At 46.4% G+C, this 21,024-nt stretch overlaps 1 protein-coding gene across 1 annotated transcript; it reads right to left on the bottom strand.

Annotated features, from left to right (window-relative positions):
* Nucleotides 1-201: 201 nt before the first annotated feature.
* LMAN2 (lectin, mannose binding 2) lies at nucleotides 202-20,743 on the bottom strand. The gene is made up of 8 exons (XM_040406823.1): nucleotides 20,480-20,743; nucleotides 16,342-16,460; nucleotides 16,135-16,252; nucleotides 15,972-16,051; nucleotides 14,293-14,454; nucleotides 14,001-14,115; nucleotides 8,308-8,427; nucleotides 202-1,091 (listed from the first exon to the last, which is right to left on the bottom strand). The coding sequence occupies exons 1-8, from the start codon at nucleotides 20,622-20,624 to the stop codon at nucleotides 931-933; spliced, it is 1,020 nt and encodes a 339-aa protein (XP_040262757.1). The 5' UTR covers nucleotides 20,625-20,743; the 3' UTR covers nucleotides 202-930.
* Nucleotides 20,744-21,024: the final 281 nt, after the last annotated feature.

The following is a 21,024-nucleotide window of genomic DNA, read 5'->3' as shown; positions in this document are numbered from 1 at the left end:
CTCTCTCTCTCTCTAAAGATGAAAATTACTCTTACTGGTAATTAGATTCTTTTAGCCTTGACAACGGCACAGGGAATTCCCACCCTATTTTTTTTCTTAAACTTTTTTTTTTTTTGGTAAAATTAATATGTGGGTGTCCAAACAGAGGATACTGACATAGGTCTTTCCCCCTTTAAATATTTAAAACAATAAAATGTTGAATTTTTTTTCTTCTTTAATGAGTGACCACTTTGATTAGGACCAAACATCCTACATAGTTATATGAAACACCTCCACATTCCTGAAAAATGCAGTAGCAGAAGATCATTCTCATGAACTTACAAGATATGTAGTGCAGACCAAGGCGAAACTCTTTCTTCACTTTATGCTTTGTAAACATTTTAGGTCAGGAAGCAAATCAGAGGATACAGAAATCAAAACTATGAACAGAGTTTTCTGTTCTCACCTGTAACTGACACTTTCTGCATGGAGCAGCTATTCCAATCCACAGGATTGAGCTGCTGAATCGATGCAACAGATATCAGTAGACGCTAAAGAATGCTTTGCTGAACATCCCTAGAGCAAGTCGGCAGATGTAGCATTAAAAAATATATATATATATAAAAAAAAAAAAAAATTTTAAACTATGTAGCCACTTCTCTTCCCAAAAAAAAAATATACATAATGCACACTCCAGTAAAGTCAGACAGTTATATTAAAAAAATAAATCAAATTAATCAGACCTTCCCCAAAAGAAAAACGTGGTCTTTAAAAAGTGATTGTCCTCTCCCACCCACCTTTCCATGGCATTCATTCCCATAAATGAAAAGTATGAAAATGCCACTTAAATTATCTTCTATACCCACATAAGAAACATTTGTACAATCCGTGTTTCGTGTGAGTGGGGGAAAAGTCCACATTCTAGAACGTGTATATTGCCAGAGCATTCAGTTAATAGAAACGCTTGTTTCTTTCCTGACGTTTCTGAAAGACAACAGCTCCTACAACAGCACAGACTATAATTCCCAAAAGAGCAGCGAGCAGCAGAAGAAACACCTTCCAACCAGTCAGAGGGCCACTGCGGAAGTTGCCAGTTGGATCATCAACATTATCTGGAAGTCAAAAAGAAGAAAAAATTTAAATTATTATGATAAAAAACACGTCAGCTGTCAGACCCAAAATATGTACAAATGACACCTCATTAGAAAGTCATTATGCCTAGTTAGTCAGAATCTGATCATCCTATTGCTTTTGGCCATACGCCAGGTTATACGTTGCCATGAACAGGATTTCAAGAAATCCTGTTAACACATTGCTGTAAACTTCATACAGTTTTAACTGCATACTTTTTCCTCCTGCTATGGTTTTAGAGGCTTCCTGAAGCTGAAACACATAACATTTAGGGTTATGGGACAGGGAAGAACTGACCCCACTGGAATGCTCGCCTATGCTCTGCAGTCATGGCCATTTTTGATTAGTTGGTGTAGGAAGGTACAAGGGGTTGTCATTGATGGTAGGTATGCGTCACCGAGGTTCCTGGCCTCGGTGAAGTAAGAGCCGGTATTTTCATGTGTCAGCGGCAGCTAATGCTGATTGACACTTTGCTATTTAGTATGGCCTTAAATAGCTGATCCAGGACGGCTCTTACTGGGAGTAGTCAAAGTGCTGGGTGGGTAACTACTCCCCACGTTCCAGGCAGAGTCTTGGCAGGCTTATAAAAAACAGCCATCACTGTCAGGTGGTGTGGAGTGGATTACCTCCCTCTGACAGTGGAGCTCTGGAGAGCTCGGTGCCGAGGTGACCGTGTGTCAGGCGAGCAGGCCGCTTTTAAGCCTGCAAGTGGACTTTGAGGCTGAGCATTCAGCCGGATGTGAACGGACACCCAGGATAGCAGGTGAACTTTATTTTGTTTTTCTGTGTGTGGGCAAGCACCAAGCCTGAAAAGTGACTGTTGTGTTATGTTATAAGTGTGAATAAACACTGAAGAGTGATTTACAACCTGGTCCTCTGACTCTATACTGCATCCGCTAACCTGCCTACCAAAGCGAATCCCCACAATTGGTGGAGGATGGGGGCAAGCGCAGTGAGGATGGCCTGAAGGCCGAAAAGGTTTTGTTTTTCCGGGCACGGTTGTATGTCTTACATCAAACCAGCGAGATTACAACCAGTGTCCCTTGACAAAATGGAAGCGGTGTGAAAGCCCTCGTGGAGGCCAACTTGCAGCAGCGGGAGGCTAATAAGCAGCAGCAGGAAACCAACCAGCTGCTATTGTAGCAATTGATGACTTTACAAGCAGCAGGAACGTCCCAGAACATCCACGATGGCCGGAAAGCGGTCCGTGCGGTGATCCCTAAGATGACCCCCTCGGACAACGTCGAGACCTATCGGGTGGTGTTCGAAAGAGGTGGCCGTGAGGGAGAGCTACCCCAAGATCATGGGCTGAGGTCGTCACTCCGTTCCTGGCATCTGGACTCCAGCGGTGTTTTGCGACTTACCGGATGATCAAGCGGCCGATTACACAACAGTAAAGGGTGAGATTCTGGCAAAACTGGGTGTGAATGTGTTGGTCTGGGCCCAGCGGGTGCATCAGTGGGAGCTTAACCTGGCTGAACCTGCGAGACCTCAGTATTATGATCTGTTACACCAGTTGCAAAAATGGCTGCAGCCTGACGTGCTGAGTTCCACTGCTATGCTGGACCATCTATTGGCTGATGTATTCTGGAGGGCTTTGCCGTACCCTCTCCAGCACTGGATTGGCCAGGTGTCTCCTGGTAATGCCCTTGAGATGGTTGACATGGTGGAGCGCTATGAGGCTGCAAGGAATCTACAGGGGGGTTATTTTGGGAGGGGGGCAGTCAAACCCCGGAAATCTCCACCCCAGACCCGGCAGTTGGTGCCAGCAAAATCCGCCCGGGATATACCCCCTGCACAACCAGCTCCGATGGTCTGCTGGCCGTGTCAGGAGCCTGGCCACATAAAGGCTGACTGTCCCCATTGGGGCGAACCCATGGATACTAACTATGGCTACCGCCACTCATTGTATACCAGGAAGCTGTGTGCAACAGGTACCCCTGAGACTATAGACAATAGCCACCTGTGCCAGGTGGAAGTGGGAGACACTCTGGCGGTGGCTCTGCTGGACTCAGGGAGTCTGGTGTCCCTGTAAGAGCTGCCCGCCAAGTATACTGGCCGAAAAGTCAGGGTCATGTGCATCAATGGAGACTTAAAGGACTATCCCACCGCCCTGGTGTCTCTGTCCACGGTGGCTGGCAGGTGGACCCACGAGGTGGCAGTCTACACAAATTTACATTATAAACTTATAATTGGGAGAGACTTCCCGGGTTTCCTGGCACTGTGGCCTGATACAAAAGTTACCGATATCCGTGAGACGGGTGTAACCCCAGTAGAGTGGCCTTGCTCAGGGGAGAAACTGGAACCCGAGACCGAAGAACCAGCGGTAGGGGTGGCCGCCACTGCGGTGGAAGAGGGGGAGGCAACCCCGCTGAGTGTAATGATGGGAGACGCGGAGGATTTGCCGCCAGGTCCCGAGTTGGCAGACCTCAACGTCTCCGGGGAAAACTTCGGTACAGCACAGCACCGGGACCCAACACTATCTCGGGTTTGGGAAAATGTTATAATAGTTGACGGTAAACCTCAACAACCAGGGGCAGAGTCTATGTTTCCCCGTTTTGAGGTTCATCAGAAGATGCTGTATCGGGTAAACCAACTACGGGGTAAGCATATTGAACAGCTGGTGCTGCCCAAGGCGTATCACAAGCTCATGTTGGAGCTAGCCCATCAACATGTTCTTGGGGAACACCTGGAAAGGCAGAAAACGCAGGACCGGATTCTACAGCGGTTTTACTGGCTCAGTGTGTTCAGAGAGGTGGAAGAATATTGTAAGTCTTGCCCAACCTGACAGATAACTAGTCCCCAGCCACATTTCCGTAGTCCCCGGTACCTCTCCAGATTGAGGTTCCGTTCAAGCGAATCGCTATGGATCTCATAGGCCCAGGTCCGCTAGAGGGCACCAACACATCTTGGTCGTCCTAGACTATGCCACTCGGTACCGAGAGGCGGTGCCCCTGCAACATACATGGGCCAAACTCATAGCTAAGGAGTTAATGGAGATGTTTTCCCGAGTGGGACTACCTAAAGAGGTTCTGACCGACAAGGGGACCTCTTTTATGTCAAAGGCCATGAGGGAACTCTAAGTTACTGCACATAAAACAGCTACGGACGTCCGTTTATCAAACGGACGGCCTGGTAGAGAGGTTTAAGCAAACATTAAAAAACAGTGGTGTCTAAGGATGGGAGGGATTGGGACCTTCTTCTGCCCTATCTCATGTTCACAGTGCAAGAGGTGCCCCAGGCCTCTACTGGGTTCTTGCCCTTCGAACTGCTATATGGCCAACATCCTCACGGTCTCTTGGACATAGCCAAAGTGGGAACAACAACCCACACCGTATAAAAGTGAAATTGACTGTCACTCAGATGCAAGAGCGGATGGAGACAGTGTTGCCGCTTGTTAGGGAACATATGGAGGCAGCCCAACGAGCCCAGAGTAGGGTCTATAAATCGGCAGGCTCGGGTCCTTAACCCGGGAGATAGGGTTTTAGGTCTGGTACCGACGGTGGACAGTAAGTTCCTGGCTAGGTGGCAGGGACCCTATGAAGTACACGAAAAAGTTGGTGAGGTAACCTACAAAAGTTACACCAGTCAGGAGCAGGTGTACCATTTGAATTTACTTAAACCTTGGAAAGATAGGGAAACCTGTACAGAAGACAGACCGTGGCCGGGTTTTCTAGGGGGGGGGGAAAGAGTTTCCAGCCCCATGGTCTGATACAAGGGAAGCAGTTACCACAGTGAAGATTGCTGACAGCCTTTTCTCTAAACAGACTCAGGAGGCCAGGGAGTTCGTCAGCGGGAATATGGATGTGTTCTCGGACCTCCATGGACGCACTTCTACCATCCAACATGACATTGTCACTTAGCCTCCGGCCAGAGTCCGGTTGAAACCATACCGGGTACCTGAGTCTCAGCAACAAGCCATCTCGGAAGAAGTGCAGCTAATACAACTAGACGTCAGTGAGGAGTCGAAAAGTGAATGGGCCAGTCCGAGTCTTAATAGCCAAGCCTGACGGGACGCTACGGTTCTGTAACAATTTCCGCAAACTAAATGAGATTTCTAAATTTGATGCGTATCCCATGCCTCGGGTGGATGAGCTTATTGAGAGGTTAGGCCAAGCCCGGTATTTTTCTGTTTTGGACCTCACTAAAGGGTACTGGCAGGTACCCTTGATGGAGGCTGCCAAAGAGAAAACTGCCTTCATCACACCCGAGGGGCTGTACCAATATAAGGTGCTACCCTTTGGTCTGCATGGCGCCCCTGCCACTTTTCAACGGCTCATGGACATCGTGCTTCGTCCACATCGTCGGTACGCTTCGGCTTACCTGAACGATATTGTCATTCACAGTACTGACTGGGAAAGTCACCTACCAAAAGTACAGGCTGTAGTGGACTCCCTTCGAAAGGCTGGACTAACAGCTAACCCAAAAAAAATGTGCTATAGGGTTAGAGGAGACGAAATACCTGGGGTATGTCATTGGGCGTGGAGTCATCAAACCCCAAGTGAACAAAAAATAGAGGCGATATGGAATTGGCCCCGACCTGTCACTACTAGGCAAGTAAAGTCGTTCCTGGGAATGGTGGGATATTATATGAGGTTTGTCCCCCATTTTGCTACAGTGGCCGCATCATTGACAGCGCTCTTGAAAGGGATGCAAGTCAGTGATGGTCCACTGGGATGATCAGGCAGAAGAGGCTTTCTCCGCTTTGAAGTTGGCGCTGTGTGGGTCCCCGGTTTTGGTGACACCTGACTTCTAAAAAGGGAGTTTATAGTACAGACCGATGCCTCCGAAGTAGGCCTCGGTGCTGTACTGTCTCAGGACATCAATGGGGAGGAGAATCCCGTTGTCTTCCTCAGCTGTAAGCTTATCCCAGCCGAGACCAGGTACAGTATAGTGGAGAGAGAGTGCCTGGCTATCAATTAGGCACTCGAGTCTCTCCATTATTATTTGTTGGGGAGAAAGTTCCGTCTGGTGACCGACCACTCCCCTCTCAAATCGATGAGCCAGGCCAAGGACAAATGCCCGGGTCACCCGATGGTTTCTCGGTGGAACACAGGGCAGGCCAGTTACAGGGAAATGCGGATGCCCTGTCCCAGGTACACTGTTTGACGTGTGTTCACCCCCTCAGGGTTGAACAAAGGGGGAAGGTATGTAGGAAGGTACAAGGGGTCGTCATTGGTGGTAGCTATGTGTCCTGGCCTTGGTGAAGTAAGAGCCGGTATTTTCAGGTCTCAGCGGCAGCTAATGCCGATTGACACTTTGCTATTTAGTATGGCTGTAAATAGCTGATCCGGGACAGCTCTTACTGGGAGTAGTCAGTGCTGGGTGGTTGACTACGCCCCACGTTCCAGGCCGGGTCTTGGCAGGCTTATAGAAAACAGCCATCACTGTCAGGTGGTCTGGATTACAACTCTCTGACAGTGGAGCTCTGGAGATCTCTGTGCTGAGGTCTGAAGACTGTGTGTCAGGTGAGCAGGCCGCCTTAAAGCCTGCAAGTGGACTTTGAGGCTGAGCATTCAGCCGGGTGTGAACTGACACCCAGGATACCAGGTGAACTTTATTTTGTTTTTCTGTGTGTGAACAAGCACCAAGCCTGAAAAGTGACTGTTGTGTTATGTTATAAGTGTGAATAAACACTGAAGAGTGATTTACAACCTGGTCCTTTGCCTCTATACTGCATCCGCTAACCTGCCTACCAAAGCGAATCCCTACATTGGTAAATTCATGCTCAGTCCTACACATATATTTTTTTGCATACTAGCTGAAATTTTTGAAGCAGTAAATATCTCATCTAGCTAAAATTGAAGAGCCATCTGGTATTATGTACTCAGATGAAGGTGGACACACATTACATTATACTCTTCTATGAGTGATAAAGGCAATGTATACACAAGTCTTAAAAGGATATTTCATTTTTCTGAATTTATGTAGTAGGTCATTCTTGGACAACCATTTGAAGAACTACCATATTAAACTGGTTAGCCAGCCTTTTAAAATTGATCCCCAAAAGTGACTAATAATATCAATGGCCTATCAGTGGGGGTCCAACTCACCGCCCTTCAAAAACCTGAGGGTGCCCCTGCAGATCTAACATCGATAGTATAGCCTAAGGGTAGGCTATCAGTTTTAAAAGGCTGGTTAACTCCTTTAACGGTATGGTCACACATGTAGACATTCATCTTAACAGGGTTCGCACAAGTCCCTGCACATGCTGCAGAAACACTTCTAGTCAGCCCATACTTAGGCTGGATTCACACGTCCATGGAACACAGTCCGTGTGATACCGGCCTGGATTTCTTCTGAGTGCAGAAGCGCACTGCGTCATTGGTTGCTATGGCGCCGTGCGCTTCCTGCTGCCGCCACAGTACAGTAATACACTGGTATAGATCATACCAGTGTATTACTGTACTGCGGCGGCAGCAGGAAGCACACGGCGTCATAGCAACCAATGACGCAGTGCGCTTCTGCACTCAGAAGAAATCCAGGCCGATATGACACGGACATGTGAATCCAGCCTTATGCTGCTAAAATGTCCTGTTCAAACATACAGAAATCTGTTTTACCAGTAAGAGCAATTAGCAGACTTGGTTTAAAGTCTCACCATCGTTACTGGTTAACATGGCTTAATAAGTTATCAGCTAAGTGGGCATGTGCACAGCAGTATTGGTGGGAACAACCATGTCCATTGTTTCACATAATTTGTGTATCTATGGCCCTTTCCTAGATCTATTAGACCTAGTGACCACACAGGCTATTGTCAGGAGGAAAGCGTTCTATCCCAGAAATCGCATGCTTGTTAGCTGAGGAGACCTCTGTTATTACATGCAGCAATCTCCTCCACAGCATGAGGATGAGCGTTCGTTATGCCATCGCTCGTCCCCATGCTATTTGGTTGTTTGCCGCTGGCAAATGATTATCTTTAACATACTGAAAGATCACGATTGCCCGATAAATGAGCGATTGCTCAGTGGCAGTATTACACTGCCAGATGATCGTAAACGAGCGTTACTACAAACGCTTGTTAGCGACCATCCAGCAGAAAGTCTGCCAGTGTAATACAGCCTTTAGGGTCCAGGAAGAGAACAAATACTGAAACACTATTTGGATGGAAGGCAACATTTGGAGTCTATGGTGCTATGAATAAATGTACTGTTACAAATGTCAGTTAGGAGTAAAGCACATTAGAAAGCCACACACCTTTTGGAGACTTCAGCAGGCTTACACTGGGCTCGATTTTTGTCCAGTCAATATTTTCGTCATCTGGCGAGTGCTCAACCATAAGCTGGTACAACTTCATAGAAATAATGTCATGATTATCTATAATACAAAAAACAAAAAAAAATAATGATATACACAGACATTAGATTTATTAATAAGGTCTAAAAGAAAAACTGTTTGTGTTCCTCACATCAACCAATCACAGTAAAACTTTCATTTGACAAGAGCAGTTTAACCACCTCAGCCCCCAGTGCTTAAACACCCTGAAAGACCAGGCCACTTTTTACACTTCTGACCTACACTACTTTCACCGTTTATTGCTCGGTCATGCAACTTACCACCCAAATGAATTTTACCTCCTTTTCTTCTCACTAATAGAGCTTTCATTTGGTGGTATTTCATTGCTGCTGACATTTTTACTTTTTTTGTTATTAATCGAAATTTAACGATTTTTTTGCAAAAAAATGAAATTTTTCACTTTCAGTTGTAAAATTTTGCAAAAAAAAAATGAGATCCATATATAAATTTTGCTCTAAATTTATTGTTCTACATGTCTTTGATAAAAAAAAAATGTTTGGGTAAAAAAAAAAAAATGGTTTGGGTAAAAGTTATAGCGTTTACAAGCTATGGTACAAAAATGTGAATTTCCGCTTTTTGAAGCAGCTCTGACTTTCTGAGCACCTGTCATGTTTCCTGAGGTTCTACAATGCCCAGACAGTACAAACACCCCACAAATGACCCCATTTCGGAAAGTAGACACCCTAAGGTATTCGCTGATGGGCATAGTGAGTTCATAGAAAATGATGATTTTTTTCTTTTTCTTTTTTTTCTTACAAAGTCTCATATTCCACTAACTTGTGACAAAAAATAAAAAGTTCTATGAACTCACTATGCCCATCACGAAATACCTTGGGGTCTCTTCTTTCCAAAATGGGGTCACTTGTGGGGTAGTTATACTGCCCTGGCATTCTAGGGGCCCAAATGTGTGGTAAGGAGTTTGAAATAAAATTCTGTAAAAAATGACCTGTGAAATCCGAAAGGTGCTCTTTGGAATATGGGCCCCTTTGCCCACCTAGGCTGCAAAAAAGTGTCACACATCTGGTATCTCCGTATTCAGGAGAAGTTGGGGAATGTGTTTTGGGGTGTCATTTTACATATACCCATGCTGGGTGAGAGAAATATCTTGGCAAAAGACAACTTTTCCCATTTTTTTATACAACGTTGGCATTTGACCAAGATATTTATCTCACCCAGCATGGGTATATGTAAAATGACACCCCAAAACACATTCCCCAACTTCTCCTGAATACGGAGATACCACATGTGTGACACTTTTTGCAGCCTAGGTGGGCAAAGGTGCCCAAATTCCTTTTAGGAGGGCATTTTTAGACATTTGGATACCAGACTTCTTCTCACGCTTTGGGGCCCCTAAAATGCCAGGGCAGTATAAATACCCCACATGTGACCCCATTTTGGAAAGAAGACACCCCAAGGTATTCAATGAGAGACATGGCGAGTTCATAGAAAAAAAAAAATTTTTGGCACAAGTTAGCGGAAATTGATTTTTTTGATTTTTTTCTCACAAAGTCTCCCTTTCCGCTAACTTGGGACAAAAATTTCAATCTTTCATGGACTCAATATGCCCCTCAGCGAATACCTTGGGGTGTCTTCTTTCCAAAATGGTGTTATTTGTGGGGTGTTTGTACTGCCCTGGCATTTGAGGGTCTCCACAATCATTACATGTATGCCCAGCATTAGAAGTTTCTGCTATTCTCCTTATATTGAGCATACAGGTAATGAGATTTTTTTTTTCCGTTCAGCCTCTGGGCTAAAAGAAAAAAATGAACGGCACAGATTTCTTCATTCGCATCGATCAATGTGGATGAAAAAATCTCTGCCAAAAAAAGAAAAAGGAGGGGAAAGGCGTCTGCCAGGACATAGGAGCTCCGCCCAACATCCATACCCACTTAGCTCGTATGCCCTGGCAAACCAGATTTCTCCATTCACATCAATCGATGTGGATGAATAAATCATTGCCGGGATTTTTTTTTTTATATATACAAAGTGTTTGCCAAAGTATATGAACACAGCCACCTCCTCAGCTCATATGCCTCGGCAAACGTATCTTTTACTGCAGAGGAGAAATCTCGTCTTGCAGCGCTGCATACACCGACTTGCGTGTAATCTGACAGCAGCGCAATGCTTCTGTCCGAATGCACATCAGTGCTGCAGCTAGTCGATCGGTTGGTCCACCTGGAAGGTAAAAAAAAAAAAAAAAGAAAAAAACAGGCCGCAACGCAATAAATTTATTAACTTTTCAACAGAACATATTAAACTTTTTTTTAACTGAACGTTAACTTTTTTACTCACCGCTATTTTTTTTTTTTGTTTAGTTTTTTTACCTTTATAGAACAAACCTCTCCTTCCCCATGGGACAATGTGCAAAGCGCAAATCGCCCAAAGATGTGGCGAAGTACGTTATGCACTTTATCCCAGGTGAAAGGAGAGGTTTGCAGCAGCTGTGAGTAAAAGGGCCCTAATAGCCCTGTGTGCCTGTCCTGTGAGATGCAATCCCTATGCTAGGTGTACCTGTGTGTGGTACTTCCGGAAACACTCACCAAAGCATAGGGCAGGGTGGTCAGGACAGTCAGGACAGAAATAGCGGGTGTCACGCCTTATTCCACTCCTGCTACAGACACGACATCTTTTTCGGGGTGACTGTTGGGTTGAGGTACCAGGAACGACACTGGGGAAATGTCGCTCGTGTAGACGGCTAACTACACTGATGGATGGGGCCACGGAACCTCCTGGATACAGGAGGTTCTCGATGATCTCTTCCTGGAATTTGAGGAAGGATCGTGTTCTCCCAGCCTTACTGTAGAGAACAAAACTATTATACAGCGGCAATTGAATTAAATATACAGACACCTTCTTATACCAGCGTCTGGTTCTGCGGGAAACTAAATACGGAGACAACATCTGGTCATTGAAGTCCACCCCTCCCATGAGCGCATTATAGTCGTGGACACAGAGGGGCTTTTCAATGACACTGGTTGCCCGTTCAATTTGTATTGTCGTGTCTGCGTGAATGGAGGAGAGCATGTAAACGTCACGCTTGTCTCTCCATTTCACCGCGAGCAGTTCTTCGTTACACAAGGCAGCCCTCTCCCCCCTTGCAAGACGGGTGGTTACAAGCCGTTGGGGGGAAGCCCACGCGACTAGTTCGCGCGGTGCCACAGGCGCAAATCCGTTCTAGAAACAAATGCCTAAAGAGGGCCACACTTGTGTAAAAATTGTCCACATAAAGATGGTACCCCTTGCCGAATAAGGGTGACACCAAGTCCCAGACTGTCTTCCCACTGCTCCCCAGGTAGTCAGGGCAACCGACCGGCTCCAGGGTCTGATCTTTTCCCTCATAGATCCGAAATTTGTGGGTATAGCCTGTGGCCCTTTCACAGAGCTTATACAATTTGACCCCATACCGGGCACGCTTGCTTGGGATGTATTGTTTGAAGCCAAGGCGCCCGGTAAAATGTATTAGGGACTCGTCTACGCAGATGTTTTGCTCGGGGGTATACAAATCTGCAAATTTCTGGTTGAAATGGTCTATGAGGGGCCGAATTTTGTGGAGCCGGTCAAAAGCTGGGTGGCCTCTGGGATGGGAGGTGGTGTTGTCGCTAAAATGCAGGAAACGGAGGATGGCCTCAAATCGTGCCCTGGACATAGCAGCAGAGAACATGGGCATGTGATGAATCGGGTGCGTGGACCAATATGACCGCAATTCATGCTTTTTAGTTAGACCCATGTTGAGGAGAAGGCCCAAAAAAAATTTAAGTTCGGAAACTTGGACTGGTTTCCACCGGAAAGGCTGGGCATAAAAGCTTCCCGGGTTGGCGGATATAAATTGTGTGGCATACCGGTTTGTCTCTGCCACGACTAAGTCCAAGAGCTCCGCAGTCAAGAACAGCTCAAAAAATCCCAGGGCCGAACCGATTTGAGCCGTCTCAACCCGAACTCCAGACTGGGCGGTGAAAGGGGGAACTAATGGTGCGGCTGAAGTTGGTGACTGCCAATCAGGGTTTGCCAGCACCTCAGGGATTCTAGGGGCTCTACGGGCCTGTCTGTGCGGTGGCTGCGACGGGGTAACTACTGCACGTGCCACCGTACCAGCTTCAACTGCCCTTCTGGTGCTCGCCACGTCACCATGTTGTACGGCAGTGCTGGTACTAGGTCCAGGGAGGGCTGCGCTGCTGGTGTATGCCTCACCACGTGATCCGGCAGCGACAGCCCCACTCTGCTGCTCTTGAAGCGGATCCTGCATAACCTGTGGTCTAGCGACACGGGGCCTGGTACTATCAGGGACCTCCACCTCCTCGTCCGAACTTTGGGTCAGAGAGCCACTGCTTTCCACAGGTTCATATTCTGACCCGCTAGATTCGTCAGATGAGGGCTCCCACTCCTCATCCGACTGGGTCAGAATCCTGTAGGCCTCTTCAGAAGAATACCCCCTGTTTGACATTTTGGACTACTAAATTTAGGGGTATTCCCTGAGACTACCCAAGAAAAAAAGCAAACCTGTCTTACAAAGGGGAGGCTAGCGAAGTACCGGAGGCCGCTGCGGTTGATAAAAAATATCAAAACTGATTTTTTTATCGCCGCAGTGCGTGTAAAATGAATGTGCAGTGATCAAAAAAATATATATTTTGTGTCACTGCGGTGGGGCGGGCGTGGGTGAACGCACGTGTGGGCGACCGATCAGGCCTGATCGGGCAAACACTGCGTTTTGGGTGGAGGGCGAGCTAAGGTGACACTAATACTATTATAGATCTGACCGTGATCAGTTGTGATCACTTACAGATACTATAAAAGTACAAATGCTGATTAGCGATACGCTAAACAGCGAATAAGTGACTGCGGTGCGGTGGGCTGGGCGCTAACTCACGCTAACTACCTAACCAAGGGGCCTAAACTATCCCTAAAACCTAACAGCCAATACTAGTGAAAAAAAAAAAGTGACAGTTTACACTGATCACTTTTTTTCCTTTCACTAGTGATTGACAGGGGTGATCAAAGGGGTGATCAAAGGGTTAATTGGGGTGCAGGGGGGTGATCTGGGGCTAAGGTGTAGTGTTTGGTGTACTCACAGTTCAGTCTGCTCCTCTGCTGGATCCAACCGATCAAAAGGACCAGCAGAGGAGCAGACAAGCCATATAACAGATCATATTTACTAATATGATCTGTTATATGACTTGTGATTGGATTTTTTGAAAATCGCCAGCCTGCCAGCCAATGATCGTTGCTGGCAGGCTGGTGACGAACTTGTTCTTTAAATTTTGCCGGCCCGCGATGCGCATGCGCGGGCCGGCTTTGAGCGAAATCTTGCGAGATGACGCGTATATGCATGATTGTGCGCAGCGCTGCCACCTCCGGAACGCGAATCTGCGTTAGGCGGTCCGGAGGTGGTTAAAGAGGCTCTCTCAACCGGATCACCCCTATTAAACCAAGCACATAGCCTGGTAGGGGTGATCCTGAAGTTTAAAATGATACCTTCCTTCCTGTAAGCACCACAGTTGTTGATAAAATCATACTTTTCTTTTAGATAGTTTTGATCAATGAGGTTCCATGTTGTTTCATTGCTCTTTACTTGCTAACAGATGAAAATCAGATCTAACCTGATAAGTCTCCAGTTGCTGCAGATGCTCCAAAAAAGTACCCTGTTGGCAATCGAACACCCGAAATATCCACACAATTCTTCCATTCATTTTTACCCTCAATGTCTGTCATTACCTTCAGGAAAATATGACATATTAGCATACAGAATGATCATCATCTGTAATACACTATAGAAAGTGGAACACTACAACATACAAGCAATGTCATGTACTAAACATGTTCAGTGGCGACTGAAAGACGTGCAGCCACCCACAGCTGCCTATTACATAATACTACATATATATTTCTTACCGTAAGACGTCCACGAGAGTATCGAACAGCTACAAAAGTGTCATGGTTACTATTGCGAACATCAGCTGTACAGCCCGCTAATTCCACTGTTTGCCCGTCTTTACCATGGTCGTACTCCAAGGAGCCGTTGTTTACCATGACCGAGATATATGGAAAGACACGCTGAAAAGAGAAAACTTGGGGTAAGTAATGAAAAGAGGAAATGGCAACCCACCACAGTCCCTTACAACAGTTGAGGTGCCAGGAACCAATGTTTGTATCAATATGCAAGTCCCGGAAAAAAAAAAACCTTTAAAGGGAGTGTATACAAAGTTGATATGGCGACGTGCAGGTACATGGCACACGACCACTGTTGCTAAACACTATTCTTGATGGTCTTGTGCCATAAACCACTGAGGACAGTGACTGCCTGCAGTGGTGACGTTCCATATACCTGAAGTGGGGGAGCAGCCGAGCTGCAGCTCAGAGAACGGCAAAGGAGAAAGACAGGATGATTTCTTAAGGCATTTAGTGGCCTGGGGCCCCATTTGAGATAACTTGGACAAACTTGGACAACCCCTTTAATAGATGGCTTTAATAATTTGCAATGCAAAGAGTGCAATCTGCAATAAATCACTCTAAACCAGGGGTCCGTAACCTGTGGCTCTTTGCTAGACCCAAACATTTGTGGCAAGTCTACCAGACTAGCAATACATTTTTCTGTGGTGCAGGGGAAGGTGGAGAGGAGAAGGAACTGTGAAAGGCTGTAAAGAAGCAGCGGCTGCCTCCCCCGTTTGCGTGCCACATCCCTGCAGCCAGTGGAGTCTGTTCCCTTACCAGGCTCCCTTCTGCTGGGTATGTCCATAGTCCATGACAAGGAGAAAAAAAAAAAATGGCTCTCACCACTCCTGCCTTCCTCCATGATCTCCTCCAATAAAGTTGTGTAGTGGGGACAGATCATAAAAACATGAAGAAGGGCAGGTAATAGGTTGAGTGAGGAACTAGGTTTATATTTAAAGTCCCTGCCCAAGACTCAAAAAGACATTTAGGAGGAGGCCCGGCAACGTGTCAGAATAAATAAAAAAACAAACAGTCATAGACCATTCCTGCAGACATCACCATGGAGGCTGGCAGAGACAAGCATGTACCGGTATATGGCACCCAAGTGTTTTTTTATGCCGACACCATACCTGCCCACCTTTTTATTAGGTACTAGAAACACCTTTGATACTACATGTGTCACGCACAACTTCATTAGATCCTTTAAATCAGCATATGACACCATTATTTACTAGCCAGTCAGTAAAGTAGAATTCAGATTGCGACATGCTTGTGTCCTAACCTGTTTGGCTGCATGTTCTATTTACTACAGTAGGAGGAGATGTCCCATCAGGACAACCCCTTCTCTAGCAGACCGGCCGATTATCAGCGTATCTCAAACCCCAGGGAAACCGTCAGAAACCCATGGGTGGCACAAATTTCCCCTGCAGCATGGCGAAAGGCGGGTAATATCTTTTACAAGCAGCAAATTTCATCCTCCTCCTCTATGACGTCTATAACCCCCCGGCTGAGAGAAGGAAAGTGGGGCTATCTTCTCCTTCCACGCATACTACCTGTATTGCTCTGTTTCCCACTGGCTAAATAAACCAGTTTTAAACGTAATGATCTTTGGTTTATACATCACCGACGCTAGCACTCACCTCTGTGGTTTCATCATTGGGATATGTATCTACATATACAGCCAAGCCATGGAACTTGTCTTGATTTCCAAACACCGGCCCTTAAGAAATGCATTACAAACGTTAGGTCATTAATAAGCAGTAAGCGAATAGAACAGCTAAACCAGCTCCAACCAAAAGTCACCTGGCTGTAGACGATCCCTCGCATACCACAGAGCAAAGCCGTCTCCATGAAGGTTCTTTTTCCCAGCACCATGGATCCGGAAATGTACATGCATCTCCCAATCCTTCAAGAAACAAGGCTAAAAGAAGACCATTATTTCTACCATCAGCTAAACACAATGCAACCCAGTTATAAGCAGCTATACAATAAGACCAAAAAAAAACTCACCATACTATTCCAGATGTATCCCTCCTTGCTCCGCTCATCTGGTGTCAAGCGCACATACTGGCTTGTTAGCATTGTACTGCCCATGAAATCCCATAGCGGCATTGTGCTGGAGCCCACCCCTACAAAACAAAAAAAAGACGACAAGATGATGTAAGGGTCCATTCACACGTCCGCAGTGTTTTGCGAATCCGGCACCCCAATAGAAATGCCTATTCTTGTCCACAGCTGCGGACAAGAATAGGGCATTTTCTATTATTTTGCAGAGCTGCGGACCGGACTGTGTGCTGTCGGCATCTTTTCCGTCCCCATTGAAAATGAATGGGTCCGCACCCGTTCCGCATAAATCCAGACCAAAAGTGCGGACGTGTGAATGGACCCTAAATGTGCAAGAGTGTGCGGCCAAGTAATGACATGACTAGTGTTGAGCGAACTTGTGTTTTAAGTTTGGTGTCTAAAGTTCGGGTTATCAAAGTATCCCGTTATGGATGCTAAATTCCGTTATGGTCCGTAGTAGTGGAATCCATAACGGGATACTTCGATAACCCGAACTTCAGACGCCAAACTTAAAACACAAGTTTGCTCAACACTAGACATGACGTATGCATAAAGCAAATATACTGGATGAGCCTGTCTAAAGCAACTTCCATACATAGCAGATGTAGTATTAGACACATGAAATCCTACTGGAAGCAGCCATTATAGAGGCAAGAAGAGTCTATAATGTGCAAAATGTGAATTAAACCCAATACCTAACTTACTATACAGACCTTTCTGGCCAATATTTTCCCCACATATTACTATTCAGATTCATTATGCAGCATAATCACCTGAGCCTGGAGATTTTCCATTCTGAACTTTAGGGTGTGGGTACACGACTACAATAAATCGCGCAACAAAAGGGTACAACTACAGTGCGACATGTCACGCAACATATATTGTAATGACAGTCTATGGTGCATAACTGCGAAGCGACAGTCGCACAAAAATTCAACTTAGACACCATAGACCTGTGATGGCTAAACTCCGGCACTCCAGCTGTGGTAAAACTACAACTCCCAAGATGCACACTTGCTTGGCTGTTCTCAGAACGCCATAGAAATGAAAGAAGCATGCTGGGAGTCGTAGTTTCACCACAGCTGGAGTGACGGAGGTTAGCCATCACTGCCCTAGACCAGGGATGGGCAAACTGCGGCTCTCCAGCTGTTGTAAAACTACAAATCCCAGTATGCCCAGTCTGCCTACAGCTATCAGTCTACAGCAGGGCATGATGGGATTTGTAGTTTTACAACAGCTGGAGAGCCGCAGTTTGACCATCCCTGCCCTAGACTATCATTACAAAAAATGTTGTGCGACATATGTCGTTGTGTAGCCCTAGCCTTTGCAAGTGGTTGGAGAGGTGGGGAGTAGGTAACTACTTGCATTCCCCACGTAATCATTCTGGAGCATCTATGCGTATGACTATGTTGTACTATTCCTGTTATGGATGAATTACTACCAGGTCCAGTCCCTGCACAGTCTGACACTATCCAATCAGGACCAGTCTGACAGGTGTGATTCCCACAGAAATGGGCACAGTGGATATGCCATAAATGTCTATGATCGGGATGCCCATTTAAATTGTAAAGGGAAGGCATCAAAGACTGACATTTAAATCAGGCTTTCAATTTGAACTTTTCTGGAGAAGTTTCTTTGAATTTATACAAGTACATATACCAACTGGAGCTCACACAATAGGATAACATTTCCTGTAAATATCAAGGGGAGAAACAGAACTGTATCACACATCCACAATGCTATGCTTAGATCTAATTAACCTCGCTTCTCAGCACCATATTAAAGTGTACAGCCCCCATACTACATGCTGTACAAGAGGCATTCGTGTACATTTTGATCAAAAGGCATAAGCCCACTCACCATGCCAAGGTCACCTCTTTGAGTGGAAACTACTCTGACAAATAGGCGCAGCACAGTGCGGTGACAAAGCGGTACTGTCCTAGTAGTTCCCGATAGCAGTGGACATGTGTTAGACAACTGTTCACATGGTGCAGTACTGCGTGGTGGCCTTTGTTTTTGTGGCGCTGTGCTGGTGGGTCAGTGGGACCCAGGGCCATGGGTGGCATTGTCAGACAGCAGGTTGCCGTTTGACCCCTGGGTCCCGCCGCCTACCAGGACGTTGCCGCTTTTTCGCCGCACTGTGCTGCGCCTATTTGTCAGAGTAGGTCCCACTCTAAGAGGTGACCTTGGCGTGGTGAGTGGGCTTATGCCTTTTGATCAAAATGTACACTAATGCCTCTTGTACAGCATGTAGTATGGGGGCCGTACTCTTCATTATGGCGCTTAGAAGCGATGTTAATTAGATCAAAGCATAGCATTGAGGATGTGTGATCCAGTTCTGTTCCTCCCCTTGATATATAACATTTCCTGTAAGACTGGCCATACACATTATGGTCGAACACTCCTATGGCTGACAACCTCTCCCAACCCTTTCATACGTATGCATGTGTCCTGAAGAGTGACAATGACACCTGACAGTGGCTTATTTCCACAAGAACAAAATCCAAGTACCCAATCCTTATCTTTTCTAAAATTATGGGAAGAGTCAGGAGGCCTCCAAACACATTAGATGGCCGGCAGGTTCTGATGTATATGACCAGCTTTAGATGCCAGGGGTTTATGACCGCTCTATTGTACTGCTGAAGGTCTAGATCCTGCAGCAGGATCAGGCTCCATTCACACGTCCGCAAGTGTTTTGCGATCAGCAAATTGCGGATCCGCAAACCACAAACACAGGCTATGTGCGTTCCACATTTTGCGGACTGCACTATAATAGAAATGCCTTTTCTTGTCCGTGGCTGCAGACATTAGCTTTTTGAAACAGCAGAGACCCAGTGGGTATGGCAGCTGCGTGAGCCATATTTAATACCCCCCTATATGTTCGGTGCTGGGACTCAATGGGCCATAATGATAAAAACACCCTGTAAACACTGTGCAATCCAGCAGCGGTGGCCGTGCCTGCACACTATAGGAATAAGCGTCAGCCTCTCTGGTGGTGGGGACTACGGGAGTGAGCATAGGCTGATGCTTTTATCTATAGTGTACAAGCATGACGACCAATGCTGTATTGCAGGGTGGTCATAACCATGGAAACGAGCAGTGTATAATGTGATGGAAAAATGAATCCAGCCAGCAAAGGAAGCAATATGGATAACAACAATACATTAGTAAGTGCCTTGTAGTAACTTTATCTAAACTTTAACCATTCTGGAAGAGAAAAATCTGAACTCCTTTCACACGACTGCACTCAGTCCAGGAAACGTGGTCCATGTGTCAGCTGCATCTCCTGGACCAACCACGGCTCCTCTGACCTGGACTGATCATTATATTGTCTTACGACACAGTCAGGTCACGGACCGCGTTTCCTGGACCGATCACGGTCGTGTGAATCAGCTCTTAGTCAAACAGGAGAAAGGGCTTTGAAGGAAAGGGGTGGGAACTAATAGGCCTCCTTTTGCACCAAAATTGCACCACGGTTCTGGAGTAAAATTCTGACTCCCAGTAAGACAATAGTACAGAGTCAGAGAGAGGTGTCGATCCCTGCACCAGATCTGTCATCACCTAATACCTGCAACTAAAATGACACACGAGACACTGGGGGTCATGTACAAAGTGAGCTACACCTGTTTTTGGTGTAAAAAGGAGAAAGACCCCATTTTACAACTTTTTATTTTATTTATTTTTTACGCCTGTACAATATTTTGTCCCATGAGCGTTTTTGCGCTGTGCTCTCCACTTGGGAGCGGTGAGAGAATGATGGGGTTTGTACTCCAGACCCACAGAATGCCGGCGGTGCTCATGAGCCTCGTCACCTTCTCCGCCAAGACCGGTGTCAAAAGCCGGTCTTTGTAAATGGCCCCCAGAAATTGGTAATTCAGGGGGTCTACATACGTGAGCTGGCAGGAGGTGTTGTCATGGGGGCATGGTGTCTGCTACACCTTCTCATAACTTCCTAAACTGTGAGAAACAGAGGACTTGTTCTCCCCAATGTTGGCTGCTATGGGGCCCAAACAGCTCCCAACTCTTCAGATTCTACCTGCTTCAGGTGAAGGCTGTCTACCGGAAGTGCCCGGTGGTCTCTTACCCTGGTACGGCTTGATAAGCGAATGCTCCCGCTTCATGTGTTCACTGTTGCCATCTGTGAGGTCGGCGGCGGCACTGCCTGACAGGAACCCCAGGAGCAGTGACTGGAGAAGCAGCAGGACAGGGCTCCACACCGCGGCCATCATTACCAGCTCTGGCACCGCAGCCTTCCCTGCTTCCTACAACGTCACTTCCGCCGTTCTCCTTGCCCACACTGGGAGTTGTCTACCGCGGCTGTATAATACAGCCAGGACTGTGACTGCTTCTCGGTGACCGTTTGTGCTGAGAGGCCCATGGCGGCGCTTAATGACAAAGCCCTGAGCTGTAGATTACCCATTTAAAAAATGGCTTATAGAGTAACTAGGGGCCTATCAAGCAAGCAACTGCATCTTTTGGCAAGGGAGTTATTAAGCTTTATTTGACGTCCGGGAGGATGGAGCCATGTTTTTGGGAGATATTTCTCGTAGATTCTTTTTAACAGTTTGGTCTCCATAACAATGGCGCCGTCAGTAAATACTTTCATGTCTTGGGGACCGTTCGCCAGAG

This window comes from Bufo bufo, chromosome 1 (assembly GCF_905171765.1).
Source record: "Bufo bufo chromosome 1, aBufBuf1.1, whole genome shotgun sequence".
In the NCBI taxonomy this organism is placed as follows: Eukaryota; Metazoa; Chordata; class Amphibia; order Anura; family Bufonidae; genus Bufo; species Bufo bufo.
This window is presented reverse-complemented; position numbering and strand designations above follow the sequence as displayed.